General features: G+C 36.4%; 4 protein-coding genes across 10 annotated transcripts in view; 2 read left to right on the forward strand and 2 right to left on the reverse strand.

Annotated features, from left to right (window-relative positions):
* LOC127164208 (gastrula zinc finger protein XlCGF8.2DB) overlaps window positions 1–21,851 on the reverse strand; it is a 196,520-nt gene that overhangs the window by 165,237 nt on the left and 9,432 nt on the right. The gene's annotated exons all lie outside the window — the stretch shown is intronic.
* The window catches only part of LOC127164203 (gastrula zinc finger protein XlCGF7.1), a 240,762-nt gene that overhangs the window by 122,829 nt on the left and 96,082 nt on the right, over window positions 1–21,851 (forward strand). The gene's annotated exons all lie outside the window — the stretch shown is intronic.
* The window catches only part of LOC127164192 (gastrula zinc finger protein XlCGF8.2DB), a 103,765-nt gene that overhangs the window by 9,734 nt on the left and 72,180 nt on the right, over window positions 1–21,851 (reverse strand). Inside the window, exons 1-3 of one of the 6 annotated variants that reach the window (XM_051107974.1) lie at window positions 15,697–15,733; window positions 14,853–15,010; window positions 9,524–11,652 (exon numbers count right to left, since the gene is read on the reverse strand). The exons of 2 other annotated variants lie outside the window; for them this stretch is intronic. In XM_051107974.1, coding sequence (XP_050963931.1) covers window positions 10,445–11,652; window positions 14,853–14,937 — 1,293 coding nt within the window. In that variant the 5' untranslated portion in view covers window positions 14,938–15,010; window positions 15,697–15,733 and the 3' untranslated portion in view covers window positions 9,524–10,444. Of the gene's footprint in view, window positions 1–9,523; window positions 11,653–14,852; window positions 15,011–15,696; window positions 15,734–18,866; window positions 19,493–21,851 lie in introns of those variants that run through there. 3 more of the 6 variants (XM_051107980.1, XM_051107975.1, XM_051107979.1) reach the window with 3 other exon arrangements.
* LOC127164195 (gastrula zinc finger protein XlCGF57.1-like) lies at window positions 799–6,876 on the forward strand. Of its 2 annotated transcripts, XM_051107981.1 has the most exons (3): window positions 799–838; window positions 1,526–1,682; window positions 5,061–6,876. In XM_051107981.1, exons 2-3 carry the CDS (start codon window positions 1,598–1,600, stop codon window positions 6,254–6,256), a joined length of 1,281 nt encoding a protein of 426 aa, XP_050963938.1. In that variant the 5' UTR covers window positions 799–838; window positions 1,526–1,597; the 3' UTR covers window positions 6,257–6,876. The 2 variants fall into 2 exon arrangements, with proteins under 2 accessions (XP_050963938.1, XP_050963940.1); XM_051107983.1 differs by lacking the exons at window positions 799–838; window positions 1,526–1,682 and adding an exon at window positions 2,017–2,136.

Here is a 21,851-nt window from a genome sequence, read left to right on the forward strand (position 1 = left end):
CGTCCCAGTTAGTGGCATATACATTAGCTAAAACAGTATTGACATTGCAGATTTGCCCAGTAATGATAACAAATCTACCTGAGGAATCTGAGATCACCTTACAATGTACAAATGTAATAGATTTATGTAGCTTTTAATTAATTCTTATTTTGATGAACCAAGATCTTTAAGTTTGTGCTGTTGATGCATGAACAAAATTGGGTCAATTTTCTAACTAAATTTAAAACAATAAACATAGTTTTGACCCTTTTGCTGAAGTGCCAGCTTTGTTTTTGAGTGTCGATTAATAATTGTTTCATTTATTTTCAGTTTTTGTTTTCAGCTAAATTAAAACTTTAATTTCAGTTTCTTAAAAAAATTGGTGTGTCACCTTCCTATTATTACTCCTTATTATTACTAATCTTATACATCATGTATATGTGTGTATGACTTTTCTACATAGCCAGTGTACAGCATGTGTGTGTCATATTACAATAAATAAACATTTAAATGGTAGAATATGTGTGTTTGTTTCTGTGTAAAAACCATTTAAATAAAACCGAAATTATGTTTTTAAATTCACTGTTTGCATTTTAATACTAGTATAATGGTTTCCACACATCTTTTAGACAGAAAATCACACTCATTTGTAGTTCCTAATTTTCAACACACCATTGGACAACATGTATTTAAATATGTATATCACCAAGAAATCAACTCTGAACTACTTTGGCATTTAATTTTTTATAGCATTTTTATATTTTAGACAGCAGCGTGAGGACAAGACTTTTATTTTGGTCTCATGATATGACGTCATAAGGCTGCGCCGGTCTCCGGCAGCTGTTTCGGCTGAAGAAAGGTTTGTGTTTTTAAGCATTAAGTGTGTAAATCAATGCAACCCGTTTAAATTTCATAGTTTTAAACGCAACATAAAATAACTTAATTACTGATGAATGAAACATCGTGACACTTTATATTAAATTAATAAACGTGGTTTTTATGAGTAAACAGCACTCGGACAGAAAAGCTGCCTTTTATATCGCTCTATATAGTGAATCAATTTCGAGTAAAGACCAGTTTGGTCACTAGCAAGTATTGTTGAAAGAAACGGAGCTCTGTGAAACTCCGAGTTAAATGAATCAATTGCTTCGCAAAATGATTCAGTGATTCGAAGCGCAAATACAACTAACACAAACGTGCAATGACAACTTTTACAAACCAGCAGCATTTTTTCGTGTAAATACAGTCTATTAAATATAAGTACGAAGCAGATAACAACAACATAATTAGGGTTGCCAATTTCAGAAAAGGAAAATGAGGGACAACGTGATTCTTTATTGGAAATTAAGGGACATAATAGGGACACTCATAATATTTGTACTGTACCACATGTTTATGATATGCTTTTCACACTATGCTCAACCCTGGCTTTATATTTTATCTATAAAGTTAGATTTTTCTGATAATTTTCACTGATATAAAATAAACTATCACTCTGACTGATTCACTTGGATATCTTTCTATTAATTGTTCTCATTTTAAACAGGACAAAGTGTCCAAACACACTGAAAAACTCCTGATGAAGCAACTAAGATCCATGTGACACACAGTAATAAAGATGGCATTTATTAAAGAGGAGAGTGAAGACGTGAGGATTGAAGAAGCATTTGAAGTGAAACATGAAGATACAGAAGAACAAACAGGTTGGTTTTCATTCTTGTGCATTAAAATAGTTTAAAGCAGTGCTGTTTAACAGAGAGAAGATTGTTTAAATACTGCATTTCTAAAGATTATAGTTTATTTAGGAAGCTTGGAGTGTTTGTAATACAAATAGAAACAACATTTTCAACAAAAATTAAAAAAAAAAAAAGTCTACAGGTCAGAATTAGCCCTCTGATGTTAGTAGTCAGTGGTGTATCCCTTTTGCGTGAGAAAAGCCTTTATTGTTTATTTATTTATTTATTTTGTAGTTCTCAACAAGTTTTTAAACATGTATCCTGAGGAATCACAGCCCATTTGTCCTTTGCAAATCTCTCAGGCTCCTCCAAATTTGTTGGTCTCCTGGCCTGGACTCTGGCCTTCAGTGAGCCCCAGAGATTTTCTATTGGATTGAAGACTGAGCTTTGTGCAGGCCATGTTCACTTTGCTCATTTGGAGGTAGTTCTTCACAAACGAGAGATGCTTTGAGTTGTTATCATGCTGGAAGACAAAATGTCAACCCAAACCAAGTTTTTTCCCAACTGGGACAAGATTCCCAGTTCTAAATGCACTGAAACATCCCCACAGCATTATACTGCCATGTTTCACTGTGGGAACAGTATTCTTTGGGTTGAGCGCCTCTCCGTTCTTTCTCCAAACATAAGCAACATCTCTGTGGCCAAAGAACTCTAGTTTAGTCTCATCTGACCAAAGGACATGTTTCTAGTCTGTATCATTTTTCTCCAGGTTGTCCTTCAAATGTCAGTTTAGTTTGGAGGTGTCTCTTATTCAGAAATGGAGTTTTTCTTGGTTGGCAATCTCGCAGTTAATTCCCAACAACAGTGGTTTGTTCTGTTGCCAATAAAACAGATACTTTCTTAAGAGTAATCACAATACTGATCATGAGCGACATTTGACTCTTGAGTCAGGGGGGGCAAGAAAAAAAAATTCGGGTAAGCATCAAAACAATCCCCTACCACATTGCAACGCACCAAAGCGCAGTCAAGAACAACTTCAAGAGGTTGTCAACGTTTACTAAAACTGTGGACGTATTTTTGACTCTTGAATCTGGCAAAGCTTCCCGTTTTAAATGTCAGTTGACAGCCTTTCATTTTTAACCAAATATGCACGCTGCTTTTCTGATTTTCCGTGTCTTTTTACCGTGTCCCGTGAAGTATATCCGTTTTGATTCGTTGTTACTAAAGGTGAAGCACGTTAAGAAAAAAATGAACGATCAGTTGTGGGACTATTTTGTCATAAATCACATACTATTCATTCCTGAACTTTACCGTCCGTTACTGGCAATGAAATTAGGCTACTGGTTGATATGTCCCGGTAGAACCCTGCATTGCAGCCCGAGCCCGACAGGCCCCGACTTTTTTACGCCCCGGGCTTCGGGCCAATTTTCACGTAATAGTTCAGACGCGGGACGGGCTTCGGGCCTGTTTTAGGCTTCTTCTTATTTTTGTATTTTAGACATCCACCAAATATGGCGATGAAAAAAATCCGGTGGAAACAACACGAGACTTCACTTTTGCTTTCACTTTCGAGATCGGCTCGGTAGGCGTTTAGTGTCTCCGTCAGCAGCAGCAGCGAGCGCGCCTTCAGCGCAGCTGGAACAGTTCCGCGTTCAAGCGCGCACAATAGGCTAAAGCTTGCCCCAAAGCACCGGCAAAAGTTATTACCATGAATGTGTCGGGGGGAAATAGTAAGGAGATTTTTACATTATTCATTAATAAACTAGTGTTTTCTGAGTCAGTGTGGCAAGGATGAAGTTGCCGAAGTTGCCGACTCACCATCTCCTCTTTGGATGCGCCTTTAGAGAGAAATGCATCCTTAAAGATTTCATTATGAAATAGTTTTTGTTTTCGATTTGCTTCATTTCGTTAAGTTATAATTTAAAGCTTTTTATAGATATATGCATCATGTCTGTGAGTTATGTATTCGCTGAGTTTCGGTTCATTTTTGTGAAGCGCTCCTGTTGAGACTACAGACAGCGCATCATGTTTGTTTTCTTTATGTTAGAAGGACCATTTGCAACGTTTTGTTGATATTGTGAGTGCACGCAAATAAAAGTAGACCTTTTACAGTTTGGAATGATGTATTATTCTTACTTTTATCAGCAAAAATGACGGAATATTTAAAATGGTTTCCACTGAAAAAAAAAAAAAAAAAAAAACAAGTGATCGCGCTGGCGCCTCCATGTTCTGCAAAGCGGCTTTAGCTTCCACTCTCCACACAAATGATTGGAATATGCGCCTAATAGCACAAATTTATCTAGGTTTAACGTTTAAACTAACATTGATTTATACTTAAACTGTTTTATAACTGTAGATATTTTATTTTAGGCAAGTCGTGATGATTTGAGAAGGCAAAATTGATCAAACAGACTATGATCAGTCTTCCGCTGGCCGCTTTGTCGTTACTTTAAAAAAACGAAAACTTATATTTAACGAACAAACAAACAAAAAACGAACAAAATGCTTCAAAACGTTTAAATTAACTTGATAAACGAAATATAATCACTTTGCCATTGCATACAAAACTGGACTATTTTAATAGCTGAAACAGTAGTATAAGCTGTTTTTGAAGAAGAGGGAAAAAAGACGGGGTCGGACTCGGGCCGAGAATTCTGATAAGCTGTAGGACAAGGGCCGGGCGAAGAACGAATCCAGTATAAATATGCAGATGTCTTTCCGAAACATTGCACCGTATAAAAAGAACGTTTCATACAAATTCTGATTATAGCCTAGAAAGTGCGCAAAGTTTGCTCACTTTATTATCATGAATAAAAGCGTCACTCATTTCAGTTCATCGCGATCTCACAAGTTCTGTTATAATCAATGAAGCTTTCTAAACTACACATTGAGTCTGGCTATTTTGCCAGATATTCAGTTGATTTTGCTTTCGTCTGAAGGTACTTAGCACCGTCTAGTACCTCCGTACAACCGGGCCTGGGCATGGCAAACCGCTCCAATTGCAGTGTGGCTGACAACGGGGATGACTAACCATCTGGGGGGGCCACTGCCCCCCCTTGCCCCCCCTAGCCCCCCCTAGCCCCCCCTAATGTCGCCCATGATACTGATCTTAGCAGTTCTGTTGTTATATTTTGGGGGGCTTTTGTGCCTTTAATGGACAGCACAGTAGAGAAATGAGAGGAATGTACTGGGCAGAGCGAGAGGAGCAGGATTGGCAAAGGACTTTGAGATGGGATTCGAACTTGGGTCAGCGCGAACAGTTGCGCCTTATGTTGGTTAGTCAGTAGGCTATCGGCGTCAACGACCTTAGCAGTTTTTATTAAAAATTATTTTATTCCACATAATTTTTTTCTGCGTTAAGTCATTTAAGTGCCACTAACTTGTATTTGTCTTTTTTCACTTTAGACCTGATGGCGCTGAAAGAAGAAGAACTGACAAAGATAGAAGAGACAGATCAATATGAGAGACGTGTTTGCTTATCTGTGGAAACATCCATACAGTCCGAAACAACTTCACAAAAAAAAGTTCAGAAGACCGAATCCAACAGTGACTTCACCTGTAATCAGTGTGGAAAGTGTCTCAAGCAAAAATATAACCTTCAAATGCACATGAAAGTTCACAGTGGAGAGAAGCCCTTCAAATGCCAACTGTGTGAAAAGAGATTCTCACGTAAAGAAAATCTTAAACGCCACATGAATAGTCACACTGGAATGAAGCCCTTCATTTGTCAACAGTGTGGAAAATGTTTAGCACATAAACAAAGCCTTGAATCCCACATGAAATGTCACACTGGAGAGAAGCCATTCACATGTGATCAGTGTGGAAAGAGTTTCAGACATAAAGTATCCTTTGATTACCACAGGAAGAGAGAACATTCAGGAGTGAACGGTTTTACATGTCATCGGTGTGGAGAGAGTGTCAGTTGTAAAGGAAGCCTCAAGACACATATGAGACTTCACGCTGGAGAGAATCCTTTTACTTGCAATCTGTGTGGGAAGGGCTTCCTATATAAAGCACACTTTGATACCCACATGAGAGTTCACACTGGAGAGAAGCCTTTTACCTGCAAACTGTGTGGAAAGAGCTTCGCACGCAAAGGATCTCTTAAGGTTCACATGGTTGTTCACACTGGAGAGAAGCCGTTTCCATGTGATCAGTGTGGAAAGTGTTTCAGACATAAAACAACCCTTGATATACACATGAAAACTCACACTGGAGAGAGTCCTTACACCTGCAAACTGTGTGAGAGGAGTTTCTCAAGTAAATCAACCCTTGATGCCCACATGAGAAATCACACAGGAGAGAAACCCTTCACCTGCAAACTGTGTGGGAAGAGCTTCGCACAAAATGGAAATCTTAAGGTTCACATGAAAACTCACACAGGAGAGAAGCCTTTCGTGTGTCCTCAGTGTGGAAAATGTTTTACACGTGAAACAAACCTTACTAGCCACATGAGGCTTCATTCAAGAGAGAACTGTTTTAACTGTCATCAGTGTGGACAGGGATTCCCAGACAAGAGACGCCTTACCTGGCATGAAAAAAAGTCATTCTCGAAAGACGTCTTTCACGTGCCACGAGTGTGGAAAGACTTTCAGATTTAACGGAGCCCTTGAGGTTCACATGAGAATTCACACTGGAGAGAAACCTTTCACCTGCACTCATTGTGGAAAGAGTTTTAATCAGAATGTAACCCTTCAGATTCACACAAGGCTTCATACTGGAGAGAAACCTTTCACGTGTCTTCAGTGTAAAAAGAGCTTCACATATAAAAGAGACCTGAAACGTCATTTGCAAATACATTTTGGAAAGAAACGGCAGTGCTCTGCGAGTAGAAAAAGACTTAGAAAAAGGAGCACTTTGAAAAATCCACACATTCGCTGTGGAGGAAAGCAGTTTAATTGTGATCAGTGTAATAAAACATTTCGTTTGCCATTACACTTACAGATACATCTGAAAAGTCATGCAGATGTGAGACGATATCTGTGTTTTATGTGTGGAAAGCGTTTTAAATGGCTCAGCTGTTTCAAATGGCACCAGAAAATACGTACCTGTGTGAAATTAAAGCTACGTTCACGCCACTGAATGTGGACTAAACCTGATTGTCCACATTCGTGACCAATTGCGTTTTTTTCAGCTCTTTATAAGTTATAAGACACTGTGACCTCATGCTTTCTAACCATATGTTGCATATTGTACATATACAATTATAAATAATAAAAATATTTATATCTGCAGTCCTATATTCATAACTTGTTTACAGTGATTACAAGTGGTGGTTTTGTAGGCAAACATTAATGCCTTGAGTTTTATGCGAGCAGCTTTTGCTAGCCAGTGCAAATTGATCAACAGAGGTGTAATGTACGTTCTTTTCGGCTCATTAACAATTACTTTTGCAGCCATGTTCTGGATTAATTGTAAATGTATGATAGAACTGGCTGGAAGACCTGTCAAGAAAGCATTATAGTAGTCCAGCCTGGACAGAACAAGAGATTGAACAAGGAGTTCAATATTTAATGTCTCAGAACAGATCAGGGGCACAAAAAACCTGATTAGGACATCCCTATAAATTAACCATGTTTTAATTATAGTAAAACCATTTATTTGTTCATTTGTTGACATTTTGATTAGAATTTGTGTAACTACAGTTTTACTACAAAAACCATGGTTAAACTATGTTTTTTGTAACAAAATCATTATTAATTTTCGGTTACTGTGGTGTTATTACAATAATCTACAATAAATGGCCAAGTAAGTTTCCTTTTTGCTAAAAGAATCGTTCACCCAAAAATGGAAATTATGTCATTAATTACTCACCCCAAACCTGAGACCCAGACCTTTGTTCATTTTCGGAACACAAATTAAGATTTTTTTTAAATCCGAGAGCTCTCTGATCCTCCATAGACATCAGGGGTCCTACCATGCTTAAAACATCGTTAAAATAGTCAATGTGACATCAGTGGTTCAATGGAAATTTTAAGAAGCTATGAGAATATTTTTGCACACAATGAAAACTAAAATAACGACTTTATTAAATGATTTCTCCTCTTCCAGAGTACCACAACGCATGCAGAACATGCATTCGATGCAGAAAAAAATTCTCTACGTTTCTGTGCCTTGACCATGGTAGCACAGGGCCTGAATAATTACATATCCCCCATCTTTCCTGCCAGATAAAAGAGGTCTCCCCCTCTTTCCAAATTCATATTTTAATCCACCATCTAATGTCTAATGCAATACAATCAGTCAGGCCTTAAAAACAAACAGAAGAGCCTGCATTTCTAGTGTACTGAATTTTGCTTTTGCCAACCTAGGGAGGCAAAATAGGGTAGTGATGGGTACTCATGTCACAGATGACGTTATGATCCTTGGATCATGTGTCACTTAATGTGTGGTTATGAGTACATCACATAAGATTGGTGGGATCTCTAACTGTAGAACCTCTCTCAAGGAAGACACAAGTGTTAAAAAAGTAATCAACAACTACTAAATGAATACCATGAATGAAAAAGGGATAAAGTGCATAAGATGCATAAAATGCAAATGATTATGTTGGGTGTTGCTATGTCAGAGCTACTGTACATTATCTGGAAAGATAAACTGTTGCTACTCTGAAACAAATAAGGTAAAGAACCTTATTATGCATCAAACAAATAAATGAGCAATTAATTATCAACTACAATCAGCTATATCATATCTATTGTAAATAGAGAAAATCATATAAGAAAATCATATACTGATAATATACAACAATTGTCTCTGGAAGAGGTTTGGAAGTGATATTTATGTTCTCTGTAGTCAAGTGAGCAGTCCGGTGGCGGTGACTCCATCCACTGGTTGTGCTGGTAGCAATGCAGTGGAAAAAGGAACAGGAATCTGTTTCGACAGCCTTGAAGATAAAGCACTGGAGGATGCTGATCTTCTGGAGCACCAAAGGGTCCTAAGATCTGGAACACACAGATGGCCCTGAAGTAGGTACAGAAGGTCCTTAGCTTGGAACATGCAAGCAAACGGACCTTAAGTGAAGGTTTGCCTGCTGAAGCTTAACCTTGTTGCAGATGTCTGTGTGTCTAATGCCTCTCTAGGCTAGAGACTCAGAATTTGGTCAATCCGCTTCGTCTCTCTAGGATGAAAACTCAGGATGTGCTGCATCTTTTGTTGTCTTGCTGGACAAGGACTCTGTTGAGTATCTCTTTCCTCGCAGACTGGAAGGTCAGAACGTGGTGGAATCTGTTGCTACCTCAAAAGCTAGAGACTTGGACTTGGTATCTGTTGTTACCTCACCTACGGTGTAGCTGTTAGTCTTTCTGGATGAAAGATTCAGGAGTTGATCTGTTAGTGTCTCCTGGACATGCCGGAGAAGCTGAGAATGGCTTGATTTGAAAAAGGGCATATTTCTTATAAAGGTTACCAAAATTCCACTGGGTAGATTTTTATCATAATGGAGTGGTTGTGTACACACACTGCCAACACACATTTATGTTCAAACAACATGTAAAAGTGAGTTTTGCATTCGACGACCCCTTTTAAAACCTAATATTACACACTGCTCTCCTGCTTTGTATGTTTTATGTTTATTCACAGGAGCAGACACATGCCAGCTGTGTTTGAACATCTCAGGTGAATGTGACATCTACTCACTAGTAACGAAAGCAGCCAACCACTGCTTCCTGCCATGGGGATCATTTACGTACACCACAAAATGTTGTCTTTTTGGAACAAGAATTAGTTCCTGTATTCAACAGTTGAACAATGTAATGGATATGAAGCTGAAATCTCTGCATGGTTATACATGGAAGTATAAGAGACACTGCATTTTTAATACTGTATATCACAGTAACATCAAAATGAAAGTGCTAATTTGTCTAATCACTTAGCCGTTGACAACAGTTAGAGACACATGGTAAATGTGAGGTTATATATGTTTTTAATATTTCCAGTCTTTATTTTTCTCATGTTTTGTAACATACAATCATAGTTTTATATGCACAGCTGAACTATTTTCAATGTTTCATTTTGGGGTGGAGTAACCTTTTAAGTGTGATGGCAAAACAAATTTTCATTCTCTGACCAAAATTGAATTGTCCTCAAGGATAAATGCACTGATGATTGTAGAAACTGCTGCTTTATCTAAATCTGTCACTCTGAGGAAAACGGCAGTTTCCTTCCAGAATGAGTTAGCAAATGACATTTCATTCTAGTTTGATGTCTGAAACTCTTCTCACAGTGAAGACACTTGTAAGGTCTCTCTCCAGTGTGAATCCTCATGTGATCCGTGAGGCTTCTGTCTCTTGAGAAACTCCTTCCACACAGTTTGCAGGTATAAGGTTTTTCTCTCGTGTGAATTTTCATGTAAAGATTAATTACAATATTTCCTAAGATCAATAAAAAAAAAAGCCTGATTCATGTTTTTTAAAGTATGTTCATTTATGCACTCAATATTTGGACGGTAGCACAAATTACAGCAAATTACTTGCTCCTAGCATAAATTACAGCATCAGTGAGGTGTGGCATGGAAGTGATCAGCTTGTGGCACTGCTGAGGCACTATTGAACCTTCAGATTTTTTTCTTTTTTGCACTGTGGGTAGCTGCTAAAGTCCTGCTGGTAGACGCCTGCATTGACTTTGCACTTGATAAAACACAGTAGCCCAACACCTGCAGATGTCACGGCAGCCCAAATCATCACTGACTTTAGAAACTTCACACTGGACTTCAAGCAGATTGGATTCTGTGCCTCTCTAGTCTTCCTCCAGACTTTTTTCTAAAACACTTGTCACACTGAGGAAAATGGCTATTTCTTTACAGTATGAGTTTGCAAATGACGTTTCAGATCTGTGGTATATGTGAAACTCATTTTACACTGAAGACATGCGAACGGCTTCTCTCCAGTGTGAATCCTCATGTGAGTCTTTAAGTTTCCTTTAACCCCGAAACTCTTTCCACACTGATTGCACGTGAAAGGCTTCTCTCCAGTGTGAATTCTCATGTGGACCTCAAGATTTGCATTGTTTGTGAAACTCTTTCCACAGTGATGGCACATGAAACGCTTTTCCCCAAAGTGAATTTTCACATGATTTTTAAGGACTTCCATCTCTATGAAACACATTTCACACTGATGACATTTAAAACTCTGCTCTCTATAGTGAATCTTTACGTGATAATTAAGACTTTCTCTATGTCTGAGACTTTTTCCACAATAGTTACAGATGTAAAGTTTCTCTTCAGTGTGAACTGTCACGTGATCCTCAAGGTCTGCATTGTTTGTGAAACTCTTTCCACAGTGATGGCACATGAAAGGCTTTTCTCCGATGTGAATTTTCACATGATTCTTAAGGACTTCCCTCTCTGTGAAACACATTTCGCACTGATGACATATAAAACTACTCTCTCTGGAATGAATCTTAATGTGACTATTAAAGCTTACTTTATGTTTGAAACTCTTTCCACATTGATTACAGATGTAGGGTCTCTCTCCAGTGTGACTTCTCATGTGGGTAGTAAGGAGACTTTTCTGTTTAAAACCCTTTCCACAATGATCACATGTGAACGGTCTCTCTCCCGTGTGAATTCTCATGTGATTTTTAAGATTTCCATTTACTGAGAAACTCTTCCCACACAGTTGGCAGATGTAAGGTCTCTCTCCAGTGTGAATTCTCATGTGGGCATTAAGGTTTTTTTTCTGTGTAAAACACTTTCCACACTGAGGGCATATTAACGGCTTCTTTTCAATGTGAATTTTCATGTGGACTTTAAAGCTTCTTTTTTGACTGAAAATTTCTCCACATTCTTGGCAGGTGAAAAGGCTCTTTCTAGTATAAATTCTCAAGCGGGGATTAAGGTTTGTAGATTGTGGTTTTTGAGCTTTTTTCCGTAAAAAACTCTCTTCAGTGTTTGAACAGCGAATTGATTTTTCTTCAGTTTTGAAACGATGTTTCTCATTTTGAGCTTTCTCTTGTGTTTCATTCAGTTCCTGACTCTCCTCTTTCAGCGCCATCAGATCTAAGATGAAATAAAAAAATACAAGTTAAAACCAGTTAATGGCACAAAGCAAATAAACTAAAAATAACTAATTGCAAATTTTAAGTTATCAGTAACATCATAAAACGTTTATACGGTCATAACTTCACACTGAATTTCCAAATGAATGTAGAAACAACATAAAGATTGGGCATTTAAAATATTTGGTTTACTGGCAGCTTTTTTCCAAGTAGCCTATTATTAATAAAGGCCAACACTGATATTAATACTGCTACTGATCTGTCTCTATTAATTACATTTTCCCCTCAATTTTAGCCATTGATTACAGCCATTCAGCATTACAATATAATTGAAAGCCATTACATGCTTTCATTAATAAAATTTGGAAAATACAGTGCAAGAAAACTTATCTTACTTCATATTTTTGTCTTGTTTCTAGTCAGAATATCTAAAAATTCTTAAATTAAGATGCATTTACTAGATAATCAAAATTACATAATATATTTAGTCTTGTTTTCAGGTGCAGTTTGCTTAAATTAAGTAAAATTATCTGGCAGTAGGGAAGGTAAATAACTTAAATTTAAAAATATTTTACTTACCCCAGTGGCAGATTATTTTACTTGTTTTAAGACTAAATATCTTATGTGATTTTGCTTATATAGTAAATGCATTTTAATTTAAGAATTATTTATTTTTTTTAGATATTTTGACTTGAAGCAAAAATACTAGGAAAAGATAAGCCTTTTTTGCAGTGTAGTGAACTTAAAACACACAACCGTCACAAAGTATATGGATAAATTTAATATAGGTTAATCTTTATTCAAGCTACAAAAGTTAATCAGCATGCCAAACCAACAGGTGAAAAGCCTCCCGTTTGATGTGGTCGTTCTGTTACTAAACAAATGCACTTTTATTGCCAAGAAAAACAAAGAGACAGAAGCAGCAGTTGTCAGTGGGGTGGTCAACTTTAGCCCCCATAATTTTAATGCGTTAAACTGAAAAAATGTATCACGTGCATTAACATGCTAATTTTGACAGCACTAATTCATAAACCTGCTAGTTTTCTGTTCGTTTTTTTCTCTGCCACTGCTTTTCACACTTTACATGTTACCCTTGGTAGATATCATCAGAAAACATGTTAGTGTTATGTTTTGGTGTAACACGTAATGAAAAAAGAAGTATAATAAAGGGAATATTAATTGACAAGATTTTCATGATAATATATAATGTCATGGTTATATTGAAATCTAATTTCTTTCCCAATTCATTTGTTTTGTCTCCAAAAATGCATAATAAACATGCTTTTATTCCCGGTGTCCTCATATGAGGATGTGTATAAAAAATGAACGTCCTGTTTTGTAACAGAAAGTCATATTTTGATTTGAAACCCCATAATATTTTCCTGAGATGCTGATTTATGACACATCTTAAAAATTAGTCAGATTTAAATGATAATGACAATATTAACACACTTCCATGAGAGCGTCAGTAAATTAATATTAGACATCTTTGAAGACCAAGCACAGGGAGTGGTTATGGTGAAACATCCAACCATTTAGTATCTCTGAAAAGCCCTGAATGTGCTCTGTACAAAACTGTGGCATGTACAGTCTCAGAGAAATTCACTAAAATATAATGTCCTCATTTGAGGATGTAGGGTCTCAGGAGGATAACCTAGAACAGTGTCTAACACTTGATGTTGGCTCTGTCAATTCTTTGTCATCAGTTAGGAATCTAGGTGTGCTATTTGATATTACTCTTTCCTTTGAAAGCCATGTTTCTACCATTTGTAAAACGAAAAAATTTTTTCAACCCAAAAATATTTGTAAATTATGCTTAATGCTCTTAATGTCAAATGCAGAAACGTAAATCATGCATTAATGACCTCAAGTTTAGATCATTATAATCCTTTGTTGGGTGGATGCTCTTCATGTTTAATAAACAAACTCCAGCTGGTCCAACATGCAGCAGCTAGAACCAGGAAGTATGACCATATTAGCCGTTTCTGTCTGTAAACATTGTATACATGTTGAAATCTCGCTAATTACACTCTTAAAAATAAAAGGAGCTTCACAATGCCATAGAAGAACCTTTTTTGTCTAAATGGTTCCATAAAGAACCTTTAACATCTGAAGAACCTTTCTGTTTCACTAAAGGTTCTTCGGATTATAAAAAGGTAAAAACGAGATGGTTCTTTAAAGAACCTTTGACTGAATGGTTCTGTGTGGAACCAAAAATAGTTCTTCTCTGGCATTACTGTGAAGGACTTTGTAAGCACCTTTATTTTTAAGAGTGTACCTATAAAGCCCTGAATGGGTTAGCTCCTTAGTACTGGAGCAAGCTCTTGTCGCATTATAGTCCTTCACATCCACTGCAAACTCAAAACTCTGAACAGTTGATAATACATAGAATATGAAAACCAACTGCGGGCGACAGATCATTTTCGTGTTTAGCTCCTAAACCCTGCGACAATCTACCTAACATTGTTCAGGAGGCAGATAAACTCTGTCAGTTTATATCTAGATTAGACCCATCCATTTAACTTGGTTTATACCCCTTTGGTTTGCTCGGTTGGAGACACAGAATTTTTGGCAATGTTGTCAACATTATCGCAAAGACCTAAACTGGGCTGAACAATGACATCACTCAATCAACGATAAACTGACTTTTGCTTGCATCATTGGCACTATTTTTTCTTTTTAACACTGTAAAGCTGCTTTGACACAATCTGTATTGAATGAAGAATAGACAAATGTCTTATAGTTTTATATGCAGGCTGTAGTTTATGACATATGACTTATTTATTACTTCTTGTAATGAACATTTACTGCTTTCTTCAGAATCAGAAAGATATTTATTACCAAGTGTGTTTACACACACAAGAAATTTGTCTTGGTGTCAGAAACTTTCAGTGCAGAAAGTACAGACATTATTACATTCAAGTATGTTAGTGTGGCACTTTTGGGGACAAGTAGAAAAAACACAAACAAAACAAATATCAAGTTTACAACCTCAGTGGTCACAGTCTGCTTAATGCAAAATAAAGTTTTCTTGGATGCTGTTTTTCAGTTTTTTCTAATCACAAGGAGATATAGGGTTTAATGTAACAAAAATAATTGTTTAACACTACTTCTGTATTATTTTCATTTCTCTATTCTGTATAGCTGAGCGTTTTAAAAAGGATCAAATGAGTGAATTCAGCTGAGAGGATGAAAACTAACCTGTTTGTTCCTCAGTATCTTCACTTTTGACTCCGATTGTTTCTTCAATCTTCATCTCTTCAGTCTCCTCTTTAATAAACGCCATCTTTATAATAGCGTGTCACGTGGATCTCAGTTGCTTCACTAGGAGTTTTCCCTGTGTGTTTGGACACTTTTTCCTGTTTAACATGAGAAATATTAACAAAAAATTAAACAAAATAAATCTCAGGGTGCATCTGAATCAGCTCCCTAGTTTAGTAGTCAGTGCACTGGTAAGGGAGTCAGTCAGAGTGAGAGTTAGTGAACTTAACTGACCTGGTAAGACAAAAACAACCAAAAGCAGCACTCACATTAATAAAAGAACACAAATTATACACACATGTAGTATTTATAATTAGTATTTACTTATTTGTAGGTTATATTTAATAGATTCCACGTTCAAAAACACTTAGAGTTGGTTTGTGAACGATGTAAGTTTGTGTTTGTTTTTCTTTGCTGTTTTGAGCAGCAAGAGTCGTCAGCGTGCGGTGATTCGAACGCTTCGAATCACTGAATCATTTTACGATGCATTTGATTCAGATGACTCGGAGTTTCGAAAAGATTCGTTTCTCTCAACACTGCTTTCCAGTGACCAAATTCGTGTTTAAGACAAAATGATTCACTATATAGGGAGCTGAATGAGACGCAACTTTTCTGTTGTGCGGGAGCGGTTTACACGCACAGAGGAACTTTCATTAACGTCTCTAGCTAAACATTGCAGCGTTGCATTGGTTAACAATTAATTAACAGCTTTACATACAATTGTCTAAAGAAGCTGTGTTGATTTAAACACTCAATGGTTAAAATAAATGGTTAAAGCACATACCTTCCTTTAGCCGAATCACCGATGCAGGAGCGTGGCGCAGCCTTATGACGTCACATCGCTAGAGCAAAATAAAAGTTGGCTAAAATCATAGAATTTTACATAGGATGAATTAAAGGGATAAACTGCAAAGTTACCGAAAGCCAAGACCGCTGAGCTTTATATCGAAACATTAAGCAACTGTTAAGTGCTTTCAATTCATGATAAACTACAGAGCCTTTTTAAAGACATGCTTTAAACTTTTCAGAGGCCTTTTTTGTTTACACAATCAGAAATAAAATGTACTAAAATTGTACTTTAGCTCTTTATACTGGTGCAGTAACCTAAAATTTGCGCCTTCTCTATTCCTAGAAGGGAGTGTATTACCATACAACCCTGCTGAAAAACAAAAACAAAAAAGCAATAGAAACCATCACAGAAATTCTAATTGCTTCCACTACAAATACCATTACAGACCATCCACTTTTTAACACTTAAAGCCATTATAATGTTTTTTCTAGTTTGTGTTTTTGGATATATTCCATTTTAACAAGCCACCAACAGAAGATGGCCAATTACCAGTAGAAACCCACAGGGTCCATTACAATTTTTCTGTTGATTTGACACTTTTCCCTAAAGAAATGTATTTGCTCTCAAAATAATTAACACAGCTATCTAAACACAAACTTTCTTAACCAAACAGTTCAACTTTAAAATCAAATTTATAGGTTTTCTATTGATTATAAAACATATTAAGCTGTAGATGCTCAAACACACTAATAAAAATGCATATTTAATAATATATGACGGCCAGAAGGCCAAAGTGGAGAGAAAAATATGTGTTTTTAAATGAAAACGTATTAATGTGGACATAGCCCGCATTCAGCTGTGGTGTGAACGTAGCCTTGATTTCATACAGCATTTTTTCTTGTCATACTCTTCAACAAAGAACACAAACAGGGTCTCACATTTGCATGACTTTACACGTGCATCTGTGTGAAAAAGTGTTTTTATCACACTGACCATAATTGTCTTCTAGAATGAATGCACAGATGATTGTAAAAATTACTCCTATTTCTAAAACTCTTGGTGTGTTAAATAATTACACATCACAGTATTTAATGGCAGGTTTACATTAAAATTCCATGCGTACACCTTAATCATTAATCAAATCAGAACAGCATCCAGAATGGCCCAGTCCCATCAGGGTCAAAAACCCTAAACAAAACCTAAACTTTGAGTTTGTAGATGGCATGGGTTGGCCAGACACCTCAAGAGGTTGCACTTTCAAGAGGAATAAGAGTGTCTTCTTGCTGACTGATGAAGAAGAGAGGTCGGCAAAAGAAAACCTTCCTTCATTCCTCCATCCTTTGAAGTGCCAACAGTGCCTTGGTATGGCTGTGATTATCTATATTTCACTTTTCGGAACAATCTAAATTTGCATAACATACTGGGCAAACATCGAACCTGAACTGGATTGAACTGCATCAAACTGCTCTTTGACTAATGAGTAATTAGTGCAGCTAATGAATGTCTTCAACTTTTGAACTATTTCTTCAAGACAAATGAATGTCTCCTCTTCAGTGTGATTGCTTATGTGACTGTTAATTTTATTTCAATCTGAATTTTTTCTCAGGGATGGCATGTGAAAATCTTCTTTTGATGTAAGTTATTACATGATTCTTACAGTGTTTCCTGTCCGAGAAACTCCTTCCACACTAATGACATGGAAAACAGTGATCTTGAGTGAGTCTTAATGTGGTTAGTAAAATATATTTTACGTCTGAAATCCCTTCCACACTGAGGGCATGTGAAAGACTGCTCTACTGTATGAATTCTCATGTGCTTTTTAAGGTGTACTGCTTGACTGAAACTATTTCCACACTGATTGCAGGTGTAAGGTTCCTCTCCAGTGTGTATTTTAATGTGCCTTTTAAAGCTCTCTTTATGAATGAAACTCTTTCCACACTGAGGGCATGTGTAGAGCTTTTCTCCAGCGTGAATTCTCATATGGACTTGAAAGCTTCCTTTTGAAGTAAAACACTTTCCACATTCTTGGCAGGTGTAGGGCTTTTCTCCAGTATGAACTCTAATGTGCCTTTTAAGGTTTACTTTATCAGTGAAACTCTTTCCACACTGAGGGCAGGTGTAAGGCTTTTCTCCAGTGTTCATTTTAATCTTTTAGCTCTGGTTTAACAAACCTTCCTTTTCTTAGTTTGAACAGCAGCTACGCTAATTATGTTCCTATTTGTTCTCTGTTTTTGCCATGGGATTGACATCCCATGGTAACTAGAAATTCACAAGCTCCAGTGTGGATCCAGAACACTTAAGAAAAGATGATGCCAACCCTTTCAGAGGACTTCAGATGATGCCAACCCTGATGCCAACCCTGAAAACATACAGCACTACCAAATTCTACTACAAATTTATAGTGTTCTTTGTCTGTTTGATTACGTCATTAATTGATCTTTACCAGACATCTCTACCATATGTACATCAAGCTACTACTACATATATAGTAAAAATGTCAATTTGGTGTAAAGCTGCTTTTATCAAACTCCTTGTATCGTGAAAAGCTCTATACAAATAAATTTGAATTGAATTGAATTGAGTGTGCAGTCTCATATGGACTTCAAGGCTTCCTTTTTTAGTGAAACTCTTTCCACACTGTTGGCAGGTTAAATGGCTTCTAGCTCCAGTCTTTTGAACTTTTTTTTGGTGTGGGCTTTTTAATCTGTGAGCAACTGAAATTTTCTCCAGTGAAATGATGTTTCTCAAGCTGAACTTTGTCTTCCATTTCATTCAGTTTTTGACTCTTCTTTTTCTGCGGCATCAGGCCTAAACCAAAAAGAGACCAAGAAAAGTTAATTCCACAAAGCAACAGACATCAATACATTTAAGACATGTGATGTGTAGCTTCACTTTTTTTAGGAAATGTCCCAAATAAGCTGCCAATTATCAAACTCCTTATGAAAAAGCTTGACTCAGGAGAACTGGTTAATATTAGATAGATCTTGTATTTGCCATTTTCAGTAGAACCTGTGCTCATTAAAACTACAAACCAGTTATTGGCACATATTCATGGCTACATACATTCCTTCAGGTGCTAGCAGATATTTATTATATTTATCTTATGTTAAAACTGTGACATTGATAAAACAAACTAGTTTTAGTGAAACTAAATGAAAACCAACCTGTTTGTTCCTCTGTATCTTCATGGTGGACTCTGAATGCTTCTTCACTCTTCGTGCCTTCACTCTCCTCTTTAATAAATAGCATTTCTGTGTGTTCCTCAGTATCTTCATGTTTGATTCTGAATGTTCCTTCAATGTTCTTCCGTTTAATACATTACTTATTACTTAGAATTAGAAAATTGGTATTGTTTGTGAAAGTTCATTACACACGTTCGTTGTTTCACAGTCAGTGTTTGAGCAGCAGGTCTCGTCAGCGTTCGGTGATTCCAACGCTTCAAAACAGTGAATCATTTGTGAATCACTTGATTCAATTGATCTGGCGTTCTGAAAAGATCCGTTTCTCCATCAGTGAATGAATTTGTGTTTACGTTAATCTGATTCATAATATAAGCAGCGAAATGAGACGCACCTTTTCTGTTTTCTCGTGTGGATGTGCATTACTCACGCAATAACGTTCATTATTGTCAGCTAAACTATTACAGTGTTACATTCAGTAACAATCCATTGACTCAACAACGCTTGTAAAAACCAAAAAGTAGACTGACCGCGCTGTATCGTGTTTAAACTTTAAATGATTAAAAACAAACATTTCTTCAGCTGAAACACGCGGGAGCGCGGCTTACCTCAATAAGGTCACATCACCAGATCAAAATAAAAGTCCTGTTCACATGTTTACTGCTTCTACAATCCAAAATAAAAAAAACTCATAGGTACTTACATAAAGAAAACACATACAAATAATAGAACATGTCAGAGATATTTTTTATTTTTAGCAAAATACATAATGAAATACAGGGTGTCTAACTGTGTGCTGAATATCACCTCCAATTTAATTATTTAAAATGCATACAGAAATAAATATACAAAGAAATAAAACCAAAGAGTATAGTTTCCCCCCCCCCCTATATTCCTGTATTATTATATTTTTTTTCCCCACATTTATCTCTTCCAGGACATGAAATGGAATACTCTTATTAGACTGATGATACACAGGGCAGCTTTGTGCAGTGTTGCCTTCAGCGGGCACAACACAGGGCCCATAATTGATCTAAATGATCCAGATAGAAATTTGTTACCTATTCTCAATGGGGAAGTGCCCAAGCAACATTGCTATTATAAAAAATCAAATGGAAACGATTAACAATTTAGTTGTAAAAGATGAAAGTATAAAAGGGGGCCATTAGCTCCATCTTTTTTTCTTTTTTTTTTAGATATTTGCAGTTTTAAGATTTCATAATCAAACAATCCCCCAATTTCCCAGACAGACCTTGACACTCCAAGGAAGATTGGATTCTGAGTGTTAATCCAAATCAAAGGGGGTCTATTTCAAAGTTAAAAGTAGAGTGCAATCTTCTTCTTTCAGTCTACATTTTTTGACTTGCTTCGTATAATTTGGTATCAAAACATTGGTATAGAAATGGAGAAAGAGACCTTGGGAAGAAATTCTCAGTCAGGGTCATTCAATCAATCAAATGAGTTACTGTGCACCCCCTTTCAAAACTCTGCCCTTATTGCTGAACGTGATAGTTTTTGAAAGCGAAAGTGAAACCAAAAAACAGCCAATTAAGACAGCGATTGACTATCCATTATAACGTGAGCACTTTTTGTATTTATGTATAATAATCTTTTACAATAATAATCTTTTACATTGTAATTCTTTCATTTTTAATATTTGGCATGTTTGTGCGCTGATGCATGTCCCTGTGTTTGTAATACGCAGAGTGTATGTGCATTGTGCACCTGCCGTATTACTAATCCGCTCTTTAAATAACAAAAATAAAAAATAAAAAATTGACTTTGACTTTAGACCAGGTTCAGCTGGTCAATGGTGCAGTCTATTTCAGTTGCTTCAAAATAGCAGTGCGCCAACAATGTGCCTGAACACACCTTATTTTCAGACCAGCACGCCTATGGGCACAAATGCATTTGCTATTTAAACAACGTGGCGCAGGACGTGAAAATGCGTCAGGCTGAAACTATCAAAAATCACTTGTGTCACGCCTGGCGCCGCATTGCGCCGGGTGTATGATAGGGCCTCTTATATTTTATTAAACTTGATAAAATTAGATTTTCTCTTCACCGGCTGAGTACGTCATTCTCTAACATTTGTGAGGCCCTTTTTATTGTACAAACTTTGCAAAATCTTATTTTGTCTGATTAACCCTTTGCACCCTTTGCAACTAATACATTTTCTTTTACATTGATACTTAGAATTTAGTTTTAAATTACTTTGTCTTAGTATTTCCTAGCTTTCCATTGTTATACGCTGATAGCTTGTATTTATATATTCATTTTACTACTTCCATTATTATTTGTAGTCACGCTTTTTATTATTTTTATGTAGTCATTTCTTTTATTTTTGCTCTTTCTTTTTATTTTTATTCTTTTTGCTTTTAAATTCATGTTAGGCTGAATAACATATACACCAATTCAATGTTTGCAAACAGTGATGACATTTATTTGTGGACAGAGCCTATCCGGTGGCAGAAAATTACAATTTTCACGTAGCAGTCTATGGAAGCCATGGAATAAAATAATTAAAAAGGTAAATTAAAGTTTATATTTCAAAATTCTTACTTCATTCTCACAATTAAAAGATTATATCTCACAATTCTGATAAGAAAAATAAACTCATTCTCTCTTTTCCCCTCCACTCCCACTTTTTCCCCCAAGCACGTTTTACCAATTCCAAACTACGTCAATCTTAATAACTATTGTTGATTTTACATATAATCATGTATATGTAATTGTTAACAAGGGCTGGAAATAAAAAATGCTTTACATTCACTTGTGCATAAATTATTAAGCAGGTTTATTTTTACAGGCAAAATGGGCCAAAAAAGATCATCAAAACACACTGAAAAATCAAAAAGTATTAAATGGCCATGAGAAAGATGCAATACTAATACTAGATATTGCAAAATTAAGACAGTGAGATGCTCATTAGGTCAGTACAGTCATAAAAAAAAACAGTTAAAGAAAATA

This window comes from Labeo rohita, chromosome 4, assembly GCF_022985175.1.
Source record: "Labeo rohita strain BAU-BD-2019 chromosome 4, IGBB_LRoh.1.0, whole genome shotgun sequence".
Lineage (NCBI taxonomy): Eukaryota > Metazoa > Chordata > Actinopteri > Cypriniformes > Cyprinidae > Labeo > Labeo rohita.

Excerpts from the sequence above, each read along its gene's own strand:
- LOC127164195 (XM_051107981.1), top strand. The coding sequence starts at position 1,598 with ATGGCATTTATTAAAGAGGAGAGTGAAGACGTGAGGATTGAAGAAGCA. Across the intron at positions 1,683-5,060 it reads AGATACAGAAGAACAAACAG|ACCTGATGGCGCTGAAAGAA; the intron begins GTTGGTTTTCAT and ends TTTTCACTTTAG.